We start from the raw sequence: 13,696 nt of genomic DNA, 5'->3' as shown, positions 1-13,696 counted from the left end.
TTACCTGTTTTTCTCTACCTGATTGGTTGTTTGTTTGGGGGTTTGCGGGGGAGAGGGAGGGAGGAAGATGAGTTGCGTTTGGAATGTGCCGACAGGGGAGGGGGCGGGGCGCATGACGGGAAGATGGCGGCGGTTGGTGACAAGAGCGGCGGAGGCGAAGTCGGCAGCGTCTATCAGCACCACGCGCAGCAATCGATCTGTGCCTCGCGCGCCAAATATCGCGAGGGGCGCAGGCCACGCGCGGTGAAGGTAAAGCGGGGGCGGAGAGGACTTTGGCCTGCCTGCGTGTGTTTACGCAGCTCCCTTCCCCTTGTCTTCTAGCATCTTCCGTCTGGAAGGCAGCATGCTAACACAAATGACCGACAAAAATCGGTTGGAAACAGTGGGGGATCTCTAAACGGCTGCAGGCACTCTAGTGGCGCGTTGGGTGCTAGTTGACATGACTGGACTTTGTTGAAATAAACGCAAGCCCCATAACTACACCGCAAATAAAGCAAGGGGTGGATCCTGAGAATGTAAACGAACCCGGTTGACAGGAGGAAATGGCCTGCCGAATGAGACCGAATTCCCTTCAGAATCTTGTTGAAAGCAGTAATGCTTCTGAATACCAGTTGCTGGAAGCTACAGGAGGGGACGAGTCTGCGTGTGGGTTTCTCACAGGCATCTGGTGGTTGGCCATCTTCTGTAGTAGCCCCTACTTTGGAATTGTTAGTGTATAACAAATACTTTGCTTTATTAAAATACTTCGTTGCCAGAAGAGTGATTTGTTACTTGCAGCTTGGCTGTCTTTCTTTAGAAGCAATTGTGTGCTGATAGTGTTATTTTCTTAAATTGTCACTCTAAATTCAAGTATAGGTGATGCTGTTTCTCCCTACATAGATCATTCTATATCTATATGATGAATTAACTGTAGCAAATGCAATCCTCCAAACTGAGGGGCATTTTAGGATGTTTTATTGTACTTTTATGCTGTGGGTTGGATGTAAGCTTACTTCACAGTTACATTTTCCTAGTATTCTAGGAACTCTCAACTGTGAGACATAACTAAATTATCCTGATTATGCATTCTTGCTTAAGAAAATAGGTATTATCTTGGATCAGAAAAAGGTACAGCATTCTTTTCAAGAATCTCTGCACCATATATTAATTGACATTGCCCCACTGTAACTTGCTTCGGGGGTGTTGCAAAAAAAATGCCACACATGCACAAAAGTTAGAAGAATGTAAGTGCCCTACTGGATTAGCCAAAGCCTAAATAGTCCAGCATCCTGGCTCCCCACAGTTGCCAACCAATTATGCCTATGGGAAATCCAAAAGCAGCACATATGATCTGTAATGTGACATATAACCATAATGACTAGCTACCTTTGTAATTCTGTAGTTGGTGAAGTATTTTCAATTTCTGGTGAACAAGGGCTATTCTAAGGGTACTTACCAAGTAATTAATTTATAAAATACCTATTCATTTACATCATTTGTATACTGACCAATAACTAACATTTGTTCAAATGTCATATAACCAATTTAGGGTAGTATCACCTAAAAAATGAGGCTTGTTCTTAATATTTTGACCGCAGTTGGCAACCATTATTAAATGATCATACTCTGCTTCTCCTATATAGTGCTCATACTAATTGAATTGCTTTACAGTAGAGCTGTCCATGGCCAATTGAGTTCAGAATAGTATAACACTTAAAAAGCATATTTTAACAAGCAAGTACTTGAGATTGTAACTGAGACAAAAAGTATTAATGTGGCTATGGTTTTTCAGGTTTATACCATCAACTTAGAATCTCGATATTTGTTAATACAAGGTGTGCCTGCCCTGGGTGTTATGAAGGAATTAGTTGAGCAATTTGCATTGTATGGAACCATTGAAGAATATAACCCACTAGATGACTATCCAGCAGAAGAGTTTACAGAAGTTTACCTGATCAAGTTCCAAAAAATACAGAATGCAAGGTATTTGTAATTTTTCAAAAATAGCCCATCTTCCTTTCCCCCATGACCCATAGTAACTCAGTGTTGACTTTTTTGTTAAGTAATAGTTGTGTGTAAGTTAAATGGATTTTTGTGATGCCATAACTGAACTTCATTTTAGGGTCAAACAGACATTAAAATGTTTGCTGCTGTAACTGGATAGTGTTTAATGTCTGACTTAACTTTCATCTTTGTTAGGATAGCCAAAAGAAAACTGGATGAACGGAGTTTCTTTGGCAGTTTGCTACATGTGTGCTATGCTCCAGAATTTGAGACTATACAGGAGACAAGAGGAAAACTACAAGACAGGAGGAAGTATATAGCAAAAGCAACTAGTAGTAAAGGTTTGTGGCTGTATACTTCTCTGAAAATTAAATGTCTTGGGTTTGTATGCTTAGTTATATTATTATTATTATCATTAATTTATTTGCCAAGTACCAACATACTTGGATTTTTGAATTTGAATTCATTCTGTATTACTCCACCACAGTATGCTGTGCTACAAGGAAAAAGTAGAGGCAAACAACATAACCAGTGCCAAAGATATCTGCAAGATGCAATTTGAATAATAGTTTATTAAAACAATCCTATGCCTTTAACAGATGATAAAGCTGTTAGGTTACAAGCATACCAGCCATCAGTCTGACAGAACTATTGCTCAATTGTAATATATAAAATATGAAGGAAACCCTATCCACTGACTACTTAGTCTAGTAGAAAAATTATGATGTAATTTATATCCTACTCTTCCTCCTAAAGAATGTAGGGGTGGCAAGCACCAACTTTATAAAACAAACCTGGCTCTTTCATTGTGATTTGTTCCAGGGTAAACTCATGGCCAAACTAATGTGATATTTAACACACCTTTGCATTTAACATGAGCTTTTTTTGAACTGTAAATAGGTGCCACATGCCTCTTCTCCCCACAAGCAGGATTAAGTCCACAACAGGTAGAAAGTTTAAACAGTTTTTCTCCCTGCAGTGTTTGTGGCGACACCTCCACCATCCAACACTGCTGTTTACTTTGGGAGGAACATTTCCATTTTGTCTATGAAAATGTTGGAGAATTAGCATAGTAGTTAAAACTAGTACTTCTCCGCTCTAAAATATGAACATTGAATTGTGCCTCCTGTGGCACAATGGGTCAGTGAATCTGGCTGTGCAACCAGGGTCAGTGCAACCAGAAAGTTGGTGGTTTGAGCCCATCCAGGGTCACTGTGAGCAGGATTTCTGCATTGCAGAGGGTTTGACTAGATTACCCTCGGGAACCCTTCCAACTCTATGATTCTATGATTCTAATACAAATGCCAATATTAAAGTCAAATTATTCAATTGTAGCGCAGTTTTACTCAAAGTATTTTTGTGTAAAAATATTAGGTAGTCAAAATGTTAACTGCTTGTGTTTTATGTTTAAGATCAACTGCAGGTAAAGAATTCCAGTACAAGTTTTCAGAAGGCTGTGCAGCTAGATGCTTCTGGATCTTGTACATCTCAGGCAGCCACTAGTAACTGGAATCAACCTGTACATCTTTGCGATCCTCAGCAATCATCCTACTCTGAATTGCCACTGAGAAGTGTAACATCTCCTTTAGGACAGCAATGTCAGAGTATGTTAACAGCACCTCGGAATGTTAGTGACTGCGCTGAAGCAGCTGAGTGTTCAGGCCAGAGGATGCTAATGGCTCAGGGCTTGCAGCAAGGAGTTCACAATACATTAACCCACTGCAACCTGCAAAGAAAGGATCCTTGTACTAATAGACTTGGTAGATTTATGCCTCGAACAACTCAGCTGCAGGAACGAAAGAGGAGACGAGATGAAGACAACAAACTTGCCCTTTTTGGAAAAGACATTAATAGTGAAGAAATAATTATTGGTCCAAGGTTACCAGAAACACCTAAAATAGACATGGAGGATGAGTCATTGAACACCTCAGCAAACTTGATTCGTAATAAACTAAAGGAGGTATGCTATAGTAAACTCATGTTAAGTATTTTCAAAATATGTGGTCTGTAGTTCTGAAATGGGATAGCAGTTGTTTATTTAAGGTGAAACGCTGCCCTTCTATGTCTTATGTTGATTTCTTAAGCATAGCTACTTGGGAGAGGAATGAAGGACAAAGGTGCCTCATATTCTTCTTGCATTAGATAACTTTCATTTAAATGTTAATACTGTGCAGCTTAATGGAAGGTTTGTAAAGTTGACTATTTGTGTTACTAGCTTGCTAGCATTCCCTGTTTATGGCTGTATATTGTTCTAAAAATTATTAGCAAAAAATGTTTCTTTGTATCCTAGGGGACCTCATCCTTTATTTTGGTTCTAAAAACAATTAGTGACACAATTTGTAGGGTGAAATGTAAATCGAGAAATAGCTGCAAGTCATTAGAAAATTTGCTTATTTGATTCCCTGCTGTACAGCTAGTTCAGTTAACTGTCTGAAAGATCTAGCTAGAGTAACTGCTTAATGAATAGTTAAAATGTACTAAGTTTAGTTTCCTCTTTCCATATTAGGTTGCTGTTCCTGTTCAGACTCCAGTTCAAATTCCAGATCTACCTGGTGGAATATCAGTGAAAAGTCAAGCAAAGCCAACATTAAAGCAAAGAAGACGAATATAGTTCTTACTAGAAAGTATGGCTTGATCTGGCATAATTAAAGTATTTTTTGTATATTTTATTTAATAAACTTCAGCAGTTATGCTGAAATTAAACTAAAATGTATGTTGTTCCATTGTTTTTGTAGTCCTTTTGAATGTATTGCTTCACAAGAGTGTAGACACATCAAAATTTTCCATTAATGTCTTACTGGTTTTTCTAGCAAGTATATTGAAATGAAGGCAATATGAAAATAGAGGAAAAGGTATAGAGAAATATATTTCTGACTTGCCTTTACTTAAAAAGATTAATGGTATCCTTTTCAAGGACATTCACATAGTATAATAAGTCATTTGTAAAGCTACAGATCGGGACCATCTTGGAATGCTTGTGATTCAAATGCCATTCTGCACTGTAAAGTAAAATGAGGAATAAGTGTTTAATATATGATTAGTCTTATACAATATAAAATATATCTTAAGCTTAAAACATTAACACCATACTTTAACAGTAAATTTTCAATTGTTGTTGTTAAGTCATTTCCGACTCTTCGTGACCCCATGGACCATAGCACGCCAGGCACTCCTGCTTGCACTGCCTCCCGCAGTTTGGTCAAACTCATGTTCGTAGCTTCAAGAACACTGTCCAACCATCTCGTCCTCTGTCGTCCCCTTCTCCTAGTGCCCTCAATCTTTCCCAACATCAGGGTCTTTTCCAAGGATTCTTCTCATGAGGTGGCCAAAGTATTGGAGCCTCAGCTTCACGATCTGTCCTTCCAGTGAGCACTCAGGGCTGATTCCTGAAGAATGGATAGGTTTGATCTTCTTGCAGTCCATGGGACTCTCAAGAGTCTCCTCCAGTACCATAATTCAAAAGCATCAATTCTTCGGCGATCAGCCTTCTTTATGGTCCAGCTCTCACTTCCATACATCACTACTGGGAAAACCATAGCTTTAACTATACGGACCTTTGTAGGCAAGGTGATGTCTCTGCTTTTTAAGATGCTGTCTAGGTTTGTCATTGCTTTTCTCCCAATAATAATAATAATAATAATAAAATTTTATTTATACCCCGCCCTCCCCAGTCAAAAACCGGGCTCAGGGCGGCTGACACCAACAGAATTACAATAAAACATAAAAACAATTAATTAAAATACAGATTAAAATACAGTATTAAAATTTAAAATGCAGCCTCATTTCAAGTAGGCCATAAATCCAAGCCATGAGGGAGGAAAACACAGGGGTCAGGCTGAGTCTAACCCAAAAGCCAGGCGGAACAGCTCTGTCTTGCAGGCCCTGCGGAAAGATGACAAGAAGCAGGCGTCTTTTAATTTCATGACTGCTGTCACCATCTGCAGTGATCAAGGAGCCCAAGAAAGTAAAATCTCTCACTGCCTCCATTTCTTCCCCTTCTATTTGCCAGGAGGTGATGGGACCAGTGGCCATGATCTTGGTTTTTTTGATGTTGAACTTCAGACCATATTTTGCGCTCTCCTCTTTCACCCTCATTAAAAGGTTCTTTAATTCCTCCTCACTTTCTGCCATCAAGGTTGTGTCATCTGCATATCTGAGGTTGTTGATATTTCTTCCGGCAATCTTAATTCCGGCCTGGGATTCATCTAGTCCAGCCTTTCGCATGATGAATTCTGCATATAAGTTAAATAAGCAGGGAGACAATATACAACTTGTCGTACTCCTTTCCCAATTTTGAACCAATCAGTTGTTCCATATCCAGTTCTAACTGTAGCTTCTTGTCCCACATAAAGATTTCTCAGGAGACAGATGAGGTGATCAGGCACTCCCATTTCTTTAAGAACTTGCCATAGTTTGCTGTGGTCGACACAGTCAAAGGCTTTTGCATAGTCAGTGAAGCAGAAGTAGACGTTTTTCTGGAACTCTAGCTTTCTCCATAATCCAGTGCATGTTTGCTATTTGGTCTCTGGTTCCTCTGCCCCTTCGAAATCCAGCTTGCACTTCTGGGATTTCTCGGTCCACATACTGCCTAAGCCTGCCTTGTAGAATTTTAAGCATAACCTTGCTAGCGTGTGATATTTTCAATACTTTCCTCCTATATCAAGGAATCCTTATTATGGCCCATGTCCAAGGGCTTGTGCATGCCCCATGTCATATCACTTGTTCTTGAGCAAGGGTGACCAAACTTTTTCAGCAGGGGGCTGGTCCACTGTCCCTCAGACCTTGTGGGGGGACGGACTATTTTTTGGGGGGGGGGGAGAACAAATTCCTATGCCCCACAAACAACCCAGAGATGCATTTTAAATAAAAGCACACATTCTACTCACATAAAAACACCAGCCAGGCCCCACAAATAACCCAGAGATGCATTTTAAATAAAAGGACACATTCTGCTCATGTAAAAACACGCTGATTCCCAGACCATCCGCGGGCCGGATTGAGAAGGCGATTGGGCCGCATCCGGCCCCCAAACCTTAGTTTGCCTACCCATGTTCTTGAGGCTCCCTTAAAAACATTTTTTTCATGTTACTTGGGAGTTTCTGGTCTTGTGTTTCTCAAAACACCCATACGCAACTTCTTTCTATCCTGATTTTTCTCACTTTTTAAAAAACACTGTATTTTGATATGTAGCCCTATGCCATGGCCAAGTATGGCCTCCAAGGCACCTAAACAGAAAGGTGTTAACAGTGTTTGCAAACTGTTTAACAGTTTGTAGAAATGTGAACATGTTCTTCAGGCTCCATACAACTTCCTCTGGGACAGCATTTATTAAGTTTTTATCTAAGTACAGTGTGGTGTTTTTTGGGGGGTGGGGGAATTGGAGGCATTTGTGTTTCTTTTGAATCATTTTGCCCAGAGGCCAGCAATAGTCCCAAACTGCAAACTTGGTTCTTTGGGGGGAGTGCAAACTTCCATCCATGGTGGTTAGTGTCCCACCCTCAACACCTCTGAGAATCATTTGTCACCACAGCCTGCATTCCACCTATGTCAAACCTGGTCAGCCAAACCACCCACCATGACACTATGGTTTACGATACTGCAAGCCTCTGAGGTTGCAGAGAACCGATAAAGCTGTGTCCCCCCCCCCTCCTATATCCAGAAGAACGAAGGCTGTTCTTCCCAAAACCAGGAAGAAAAAACTGCCTGGAATGGATCCAAATAATCAGCGTTATCCAATACTGCCTGAAGTTGTCCAGCTGTCACATGCACCACCACCTTGCCCAAGAATAGAATATTTAAAACAAGGTGCTAGTTCTCCCAAGAATATTGGCTATTTAAAAGGGGATCCTACTAGTGCCTCTTGAAGGGCAGCAGGACATCTCAAGGAGACATTCACTACCTCTACACACCCAGCACAGGTCTGACAGATCTCAATAACCAGGAAAGGCAACAATCAAGCAAGTGCTTAGTAAACATTGTTTCTGCAAGCAGATTGTGTCAACATATTGCACAAGCTGAAAGGTATCCATAACAACATGACTAGGCATCCCACAAGCTTCACCTGCCTCTGATTGTATCAACTATGGCATTTATAGATTTCATAAATACCTTCATATCAGGTAAGCATGGCCCAAATGCTTCTAAAAGGAGGTTTTCATCTCTCACAGCTTTTTCAAAATCCGCATAAGAGAGTTTGCCATCATGGTCATAGTCCTGCAAAAGCAGGTGTTTTTTAGTTACTTCAGTTGCAATTAGGATGCACACACATTTAACTGTGAGTAAGCCTCATTGAACCCAATGGGCTTACTTTGAGTAGAGATACAAATGCCCTGTCAGCTTGCTAGCAGAGTAGAATGAAATGCTTTTGGCTGCTTTCGTATATATTTCTCTGCCTTGCTGATGCCTTTAAAAATATTTTGCTCCTCTTCTTGCAAGCACTTTAACCTGGTATTGCCTATTAGTATACTCAGGAGATGGTCTGCTGAATTATCTTTTTAGGTATTCTTGGAGAGATTGAATCAATTTGTGCTTCTTTTTCATCTGTAAAAATGTGGGTGCACATCTTCTCTTACCATAAACAAATAGTTCATATGACCACATTATAGATACGAGCACAAAAGCTACAAAAGCATGAGAAACTATATATTTACGTTACAATACTTGCCATTTTCTTCAAAGTTATTTCTACTAAATCTTTAATCCCTTCATCAGGATCTTCTTCCGATGGCTGCTTTAGCAGGCTGTTCTTCAGCATATGAAACATTTCCTCCCGTGAAATATATCCATCACTGTTCATGTCATAGACCTCAAAACAATCTTTGGAAGGGACAAATGATTTAATGTAAAGCAGGCATACATATAAAATATAGCACTTTTGCATAATGAGAGAACTTAGCTGACACTAAATTATATTTAAAGTAAGTAAACCAAAAACTGCTCTGTTGAAGCCAATTTTTAGACATTTTATGGAATTCCCCGGTCCCCCAAATAAGCTGCTGCATATTTATAGTCAAATATCATATATTGGCGTTAAATCAACCTAACTGTATACATCCCCAAGCTAGACACTTACTTCCTGTTTATTCATACATTTACTTTTCTTTTGCATTTCCTGCAGGACCACCTACCTTTTGTGAAATATATGTATGTGTGTGTGTGTGAATATGAAGTGAATCCTAAGACTAATAACAGGAAACATGTTATCTATGTGCCTTATATATTCAGACCAAATACCAGATGTTGGAAAGCAAATTATTTGAAAACAAACTCAGTATTAGACTGGCCATTCCCAAAATGATATATACTCTATAGTAGTGCAGGCAGTATAGTTTGTGATACAATACATGACAACAAGTACTTGGTAAAAACAGCTACAGAAGGTGTGGCTATAAGAGAGGCCTTCTCATTCTTATCTAAAGGACCTAAACTACAAACTAGGATGGTTCATAAGATCTGGGTTCACAGTCAGGGAATTTTGTAGTGTTGGAATTAAACAAGAGAAGATATGGGTTCAAGTCCCTATTCAAAAACAAAATGTCTTGATGTATTATTTCCCCCCATCTGGTCCATGGGGTCACAAAGAGTTGGTCACGACTAAATGACTAAACAACATCTTACAGGGTTTTCAACAGGATAAAAGCAGAAGACTGATGAGCCACGTTTGCCACCTCTGAGCACTTTGAAAGAAAGGCGGGATCAAAATGAAGTAAACTGAGTGATGAAACATTCCTGTTTTTAAAAGTAAATCGCTCGCATACTTTAGCGATACACTTGCCATTTAAATTGTCTTAGATTTTAAGACTAGCGCAAAAACCTGCTAATGGTACAGAAACCTTACATTTTATTTTTTCTTCCAGTGTCCCCCGAAGAAATATTGATAAACCTTCTACCCATTCTGTTACACTGACACAACTGTCATTGTCTTTATCAAAAGCACGGAACACTGAAAGGAGAAAAAAAGTTATGGTGTATTTCAAAATTAATTATTTGCAGCAAAGTAATCACTCACCCAATGGCTTACAAACTATATGGTTCAAATACACAATAATTCCTTTAGAAATTTAAAAACAATTCTTCATCCACAAGTTCATTGGAGCCCAGAGGAACTTTAGATTTGTAGCTCTCAAAAAAACAGCTTCCCCTTTCATATAGCTAATTGTATTTGAAACGGAGGGGTTTTTCAAAGCAGCTTCTGATGTGGCATACATAGGAGGGGAGGGGAGGAGGTCTTTTGTTCAAAAGAAAAACAAATCCTGCAGGGCCTGTGACCTCTTTGTAAACCTAAAGTAGCATTTGGATCCAAGTCATAATGCTGGAACAATTATGTGTCACCAAGTGGGAGTTTTAAAAACACAGTTATGTAATTTAGTAACCATAGCTTCTGATGACATTTTAACAGCTCGAGTGTACTTTACACTTTAACTGCTACTCATCTAAATTGACTCATTAGAGCAACAGAAATATACTTGTCATGCTACACAATGCAGCACAGTGCAAGGACTTAGACATACACTGACTACTGCTCAGAATGAGTTAGTATAATGTGTCTAATGCAGGTGTCTCCTCCATTCTATGCCAATAAACTGATATTGGGGGAAGACTGCTACTTTGAACAGACATTTTTAGCAAACTAGAAAAAGCTGAATTATTGCAAGTTAATGTTTGGAGGAACAGTTAAAAACTATAACTCGAAGCGATTGTTCTTAATCTTGAGCTTGCATTTCCCTCCTCCCATTTTTTTTTCTTTGTGTGCCATATCTTTTTGAATTGTGAGGCTTGGCTTAGTACCGATTTCTTTTAAATAGCTCTTATGGTTTTGTTGGCTAAAGGGCAGGGTATAAATGCCTTATTCTGTTGGCATCCATCTGTCTCAGGAGACAATGGAGGAGTGTGCCTTTGGAGGTAAAGTCAAACTATTGGAAGGTTACAGTGCCTGCTGTGGCTGTAGAGACCATTACGGGAGAGACATGTTTTGTTGCAGCCGGGACAGATGAAGGTGTCTGGTTGTGCTGCTGCAGACGCACCATGGTGTATCTTCTCTCTGTTCTTCTCTCAGCGGCCATTCCTCATCTGGTAATTGCTAGGGATGCATCACGTGACTCTCTGTCTCCAGGCACTGTGTTCATCTGCAAAGGATTCCCACACAGCAGGGTTGACGCTGCCAGCCTTCACGTTACATTTGCAGACATCTTTGTAACATACAGTTGGTCTGTCAACAGGCATGGTGCCTGAAACCAGCTCCCCGTAGAGCACGTCCTTTGGGATCCTGCCATCTTCCAATCTGTGGACATGACCAGGCCAGCATATATGTCTCTGAACATGCTGAGAATGTGTACATTGTGCCCGCAGTAGCTTCTCAGACTCCTAAAGGTTCCCCCACTGTCCCAAAAAGGATGGTGGACCCCGAGCTACATAGCAACTTGTATAGCAATACTTGTATTGGTGCCATTTTTGAGTTGATCAAAAACCATATTATAAATGGCAAACACAAACAGTACTCCCAGTACCTACCACGTACTCGTGCATATTCATGGGCTGTTATTAGTAACAAACAGTAAAGCATTTAATGCAATACCAGAACAATATATTACCATGTGTCCTATCGTTGTTGTGAATAACTAGAGGGTACTGGAATAGAAATGTTTCCAAAACTATGCAAGATGCTATTTTAATAGATGTTTTACATATATCACAGTTTTGCAAGAATTTATGTAATCTCACCTCTGTCCATAATCATGTCATCTGTCATACCAAATGTGACATGCAGGATATTTCGAAATGAGTTACGATCCAAACCAACAGCACCATGCCGGTCACTGGGTTCAACCCCCAAGTTGTTGAAAAGCTTTATGAGACATTCCACTTCAAATTTATTGACTATGAAATAAAATAGAAGTTACGGCAATAAGAGAGTGGTAAAAAATATCCACAATATTTATAGCCTGTTCTGGTATGTCCCCAGGAAGTCTTGTCCAGGGTGGAATCCTTTTGGCATCAGTTATAGACCTTTTTATTTGCTCAGGCCTCTTTGACGTTGCAGATCTTTCTGAGTAGGCATGTCTAGGATTGTGCTGTATATCTTCATAACAATAGTATCTTTATTGTAAGGGGTTCAGTCACAACCTGGTCTTTAGCATGGTTTTGAAATTTAGTTACATCTCTTGGGTAGTTGCAATGTGGCAGACTAACACTTTTCTATACACACACACACACACACACACAAACAACTCTACCCCCCTTTCCCTCCCAAAGGAGATATTGAAAGCAGCTAACAAAATATAACAAAAACCCCACAATACACCAACTAACCCCCACAAACCCCCACAAAACACTAAATATATACCAAACACAATCCAAGAGGGGGGAAAAGCATTACAAATAGGGGTTAAAAATAGGGATCTCAGAGCCAAAAGATTTAAAAAAGCCATAAAACCGAAAGCTTGTTTTAAAAGAAGAGGCTCCAGACACCAGTGGAATAGAGCTAAAAGAGAAATAGGATCTAACCTTGCAAGACAGGACATTCTGCCTACAGGGCACTGTGTTGTCTCCAAACGCACCTGTTATGTACTGAGCTGAATCCTAGAACAATAGGATTCAGAATCAGCGGGAGCTACCCAATCCAACTCCAGGTGGAAGTGAATTCAGGTTGCGGATTCACTTCCACCTGGAGTTGGATTGGGTAGCTCCCGCTGATTCTGAATCCTATTGTTCTAGGATTCAGCTCAGTACATAACAGCACCTCAAAAAGCAAGAGAGCACATTCACCTGGGAGGAGACCCGTGTTGATATGGGGACAAATTAAAAAACAACAGCACACAATGGGCATTGGAAAACAACCAAAGGAATACACTGGATTTCTAGCTCGATGGTGGAATCCTGTGCATGTCTGCTCAGAAGTCATCAATGGGGAAAACACCCAAGGTAGGATTGCAACCTGAAAAATAAATTTTGGGGTTGCTGCCTTTCTTAGGAGCCGCTGAAACTGGGTTCCCAGCCAAAGTTGAGGGCCATATTCTACGCAGCTAAAACTATGTGTGGACCTTTCATTATTGCATTTCTACGCTGCCTTCCTCTGTGGAGCTCAGCGGGGCTCTTATACATGGCTCCCCCTCCCTGCTTTATCCGCTCAACAACACCCCTGTGGGGTAGGTTAGGTCATGCGAGCGAGCTACCTCACAGGGCGCACCCACGAACACGCGTGTCAACCCGGGGCTCCTTGGTGGCCTCGCTCCGACGCCCTGAACGACTGACCGCGCGCGTAAAAAGCGTAAGGGCAAATAATTGCGGGTACAGCCATTTAGTTTTTTGGCGGGAGTGGGAAAGGGAAGGCCCGCCAGCCTGCCACTCACAGTGCCTCGCGGTTCTGCACAGCGACTCGGCGAGCTTCTGCTGCTTCTTCCTGTTCATCTCGGGGCTCCTCGGACGCCACAAGCCGCCACGCGGTGGCCGTGGCAACGGAGGCTCCGCCCGGCCGGCCGCTCCCGACGCGGGAGGCGCAATGGAAGGCGGCGGGCGCCCCCGACCCTTTGAAGGCTCTCTTTAGGCTGGCAACGTTTGCCGCCCTGGGGCTCCCCCTTCCCTCACCGTCACTCTGCTCTTTGTTTATGGCGTTTTTAGGGTCCGAAGTGAACCCAGGAGGAACAGCCCGAGGGAAGGAAACTCAGGGCGGAAGGCGGGCTCATTGGCTGGTTTGGTTACCGTGAGAGCCATGGAT

The 13,696-nt window shown here is 41.1% G+C and overlaps 2 protein-coding genes across 3 annotated transcripts; one reads left to right on the top strand and one right to left on the bottom strand.

Moving 5' to 3' along the window:
- The first annotated feature begins 113 nt into the window (after positions 1-113).
- RBM48 (RNA binding motif protein 48) lies at positions 114-4,624 on the top strand. The gene is made up of 5 exons (XM_035129028.2): positions 114-249; positions 1,772-1,962; positions 2,179-2,324; positions 3,396-3,943; positions 4,490-4,624. Exons 1-5 carry the CDS (start codon positions 124-126, stop codon positions 4,592-4,594), a joined length of 1,116 nt encoding a protein of 371 aa, XP_034984919.2. The 5' UTR covers positions 114-123; the 3' UTR covers positions 4,595-4,624.
- Positions 2,536-13,690, bottom strand: CLXN (calaxin). Of its 2 annotated transcripts, XM_035129034.2 has the most exons (6): positions 13,332-13,690; positions 11,704-11,859; positions 9,821-9,925; positions 8,648-8,799; positions 8,092-8,196; positions 2,536-4,982 (listed from the first exon to the last, which is right to left on the bottom strand). In XM_035129034.2, exons 1-6 carry the CDS (start codon positions 13,387-13,389, stop codon positions 4,932-4,934), a joined length of 627 nt encoding a protein of 208 aa, XP_034984925.1. In that variant the 5' UTR covers positions 13,390-13,690; the 3' UTR covers positions 2,536-4,931. The 2 variants fall into 2 exon arrangements, with proteins under 2 accessions (XP_034984925.1, XP_060136749.1); XM_060280766.1 differs by lacking the exon at positions 11,704-11,859.
- Positions 13,691-13,696: the final 6 nt, after the last annotated feature.

Source organism: Zootoca vivipara, chromosome 12 (genome assembly GCF_963506605.1).
Source record: "Zootoca vivipara chromosome 12, rZooViv1.1, whole genome shotgun sequence".
Lineage (NCBI taxonomy): Eukaryota > Metazoa > Chordata > Lepidosauria > Squamata > Lacertidae > Zootoca > Zootoca vivipara.
The sequence above is the reverse complement of the archived record's forward strand: the minus strand, read 5'-3'. Positions and strand labels throughout refer to the sequence as shown.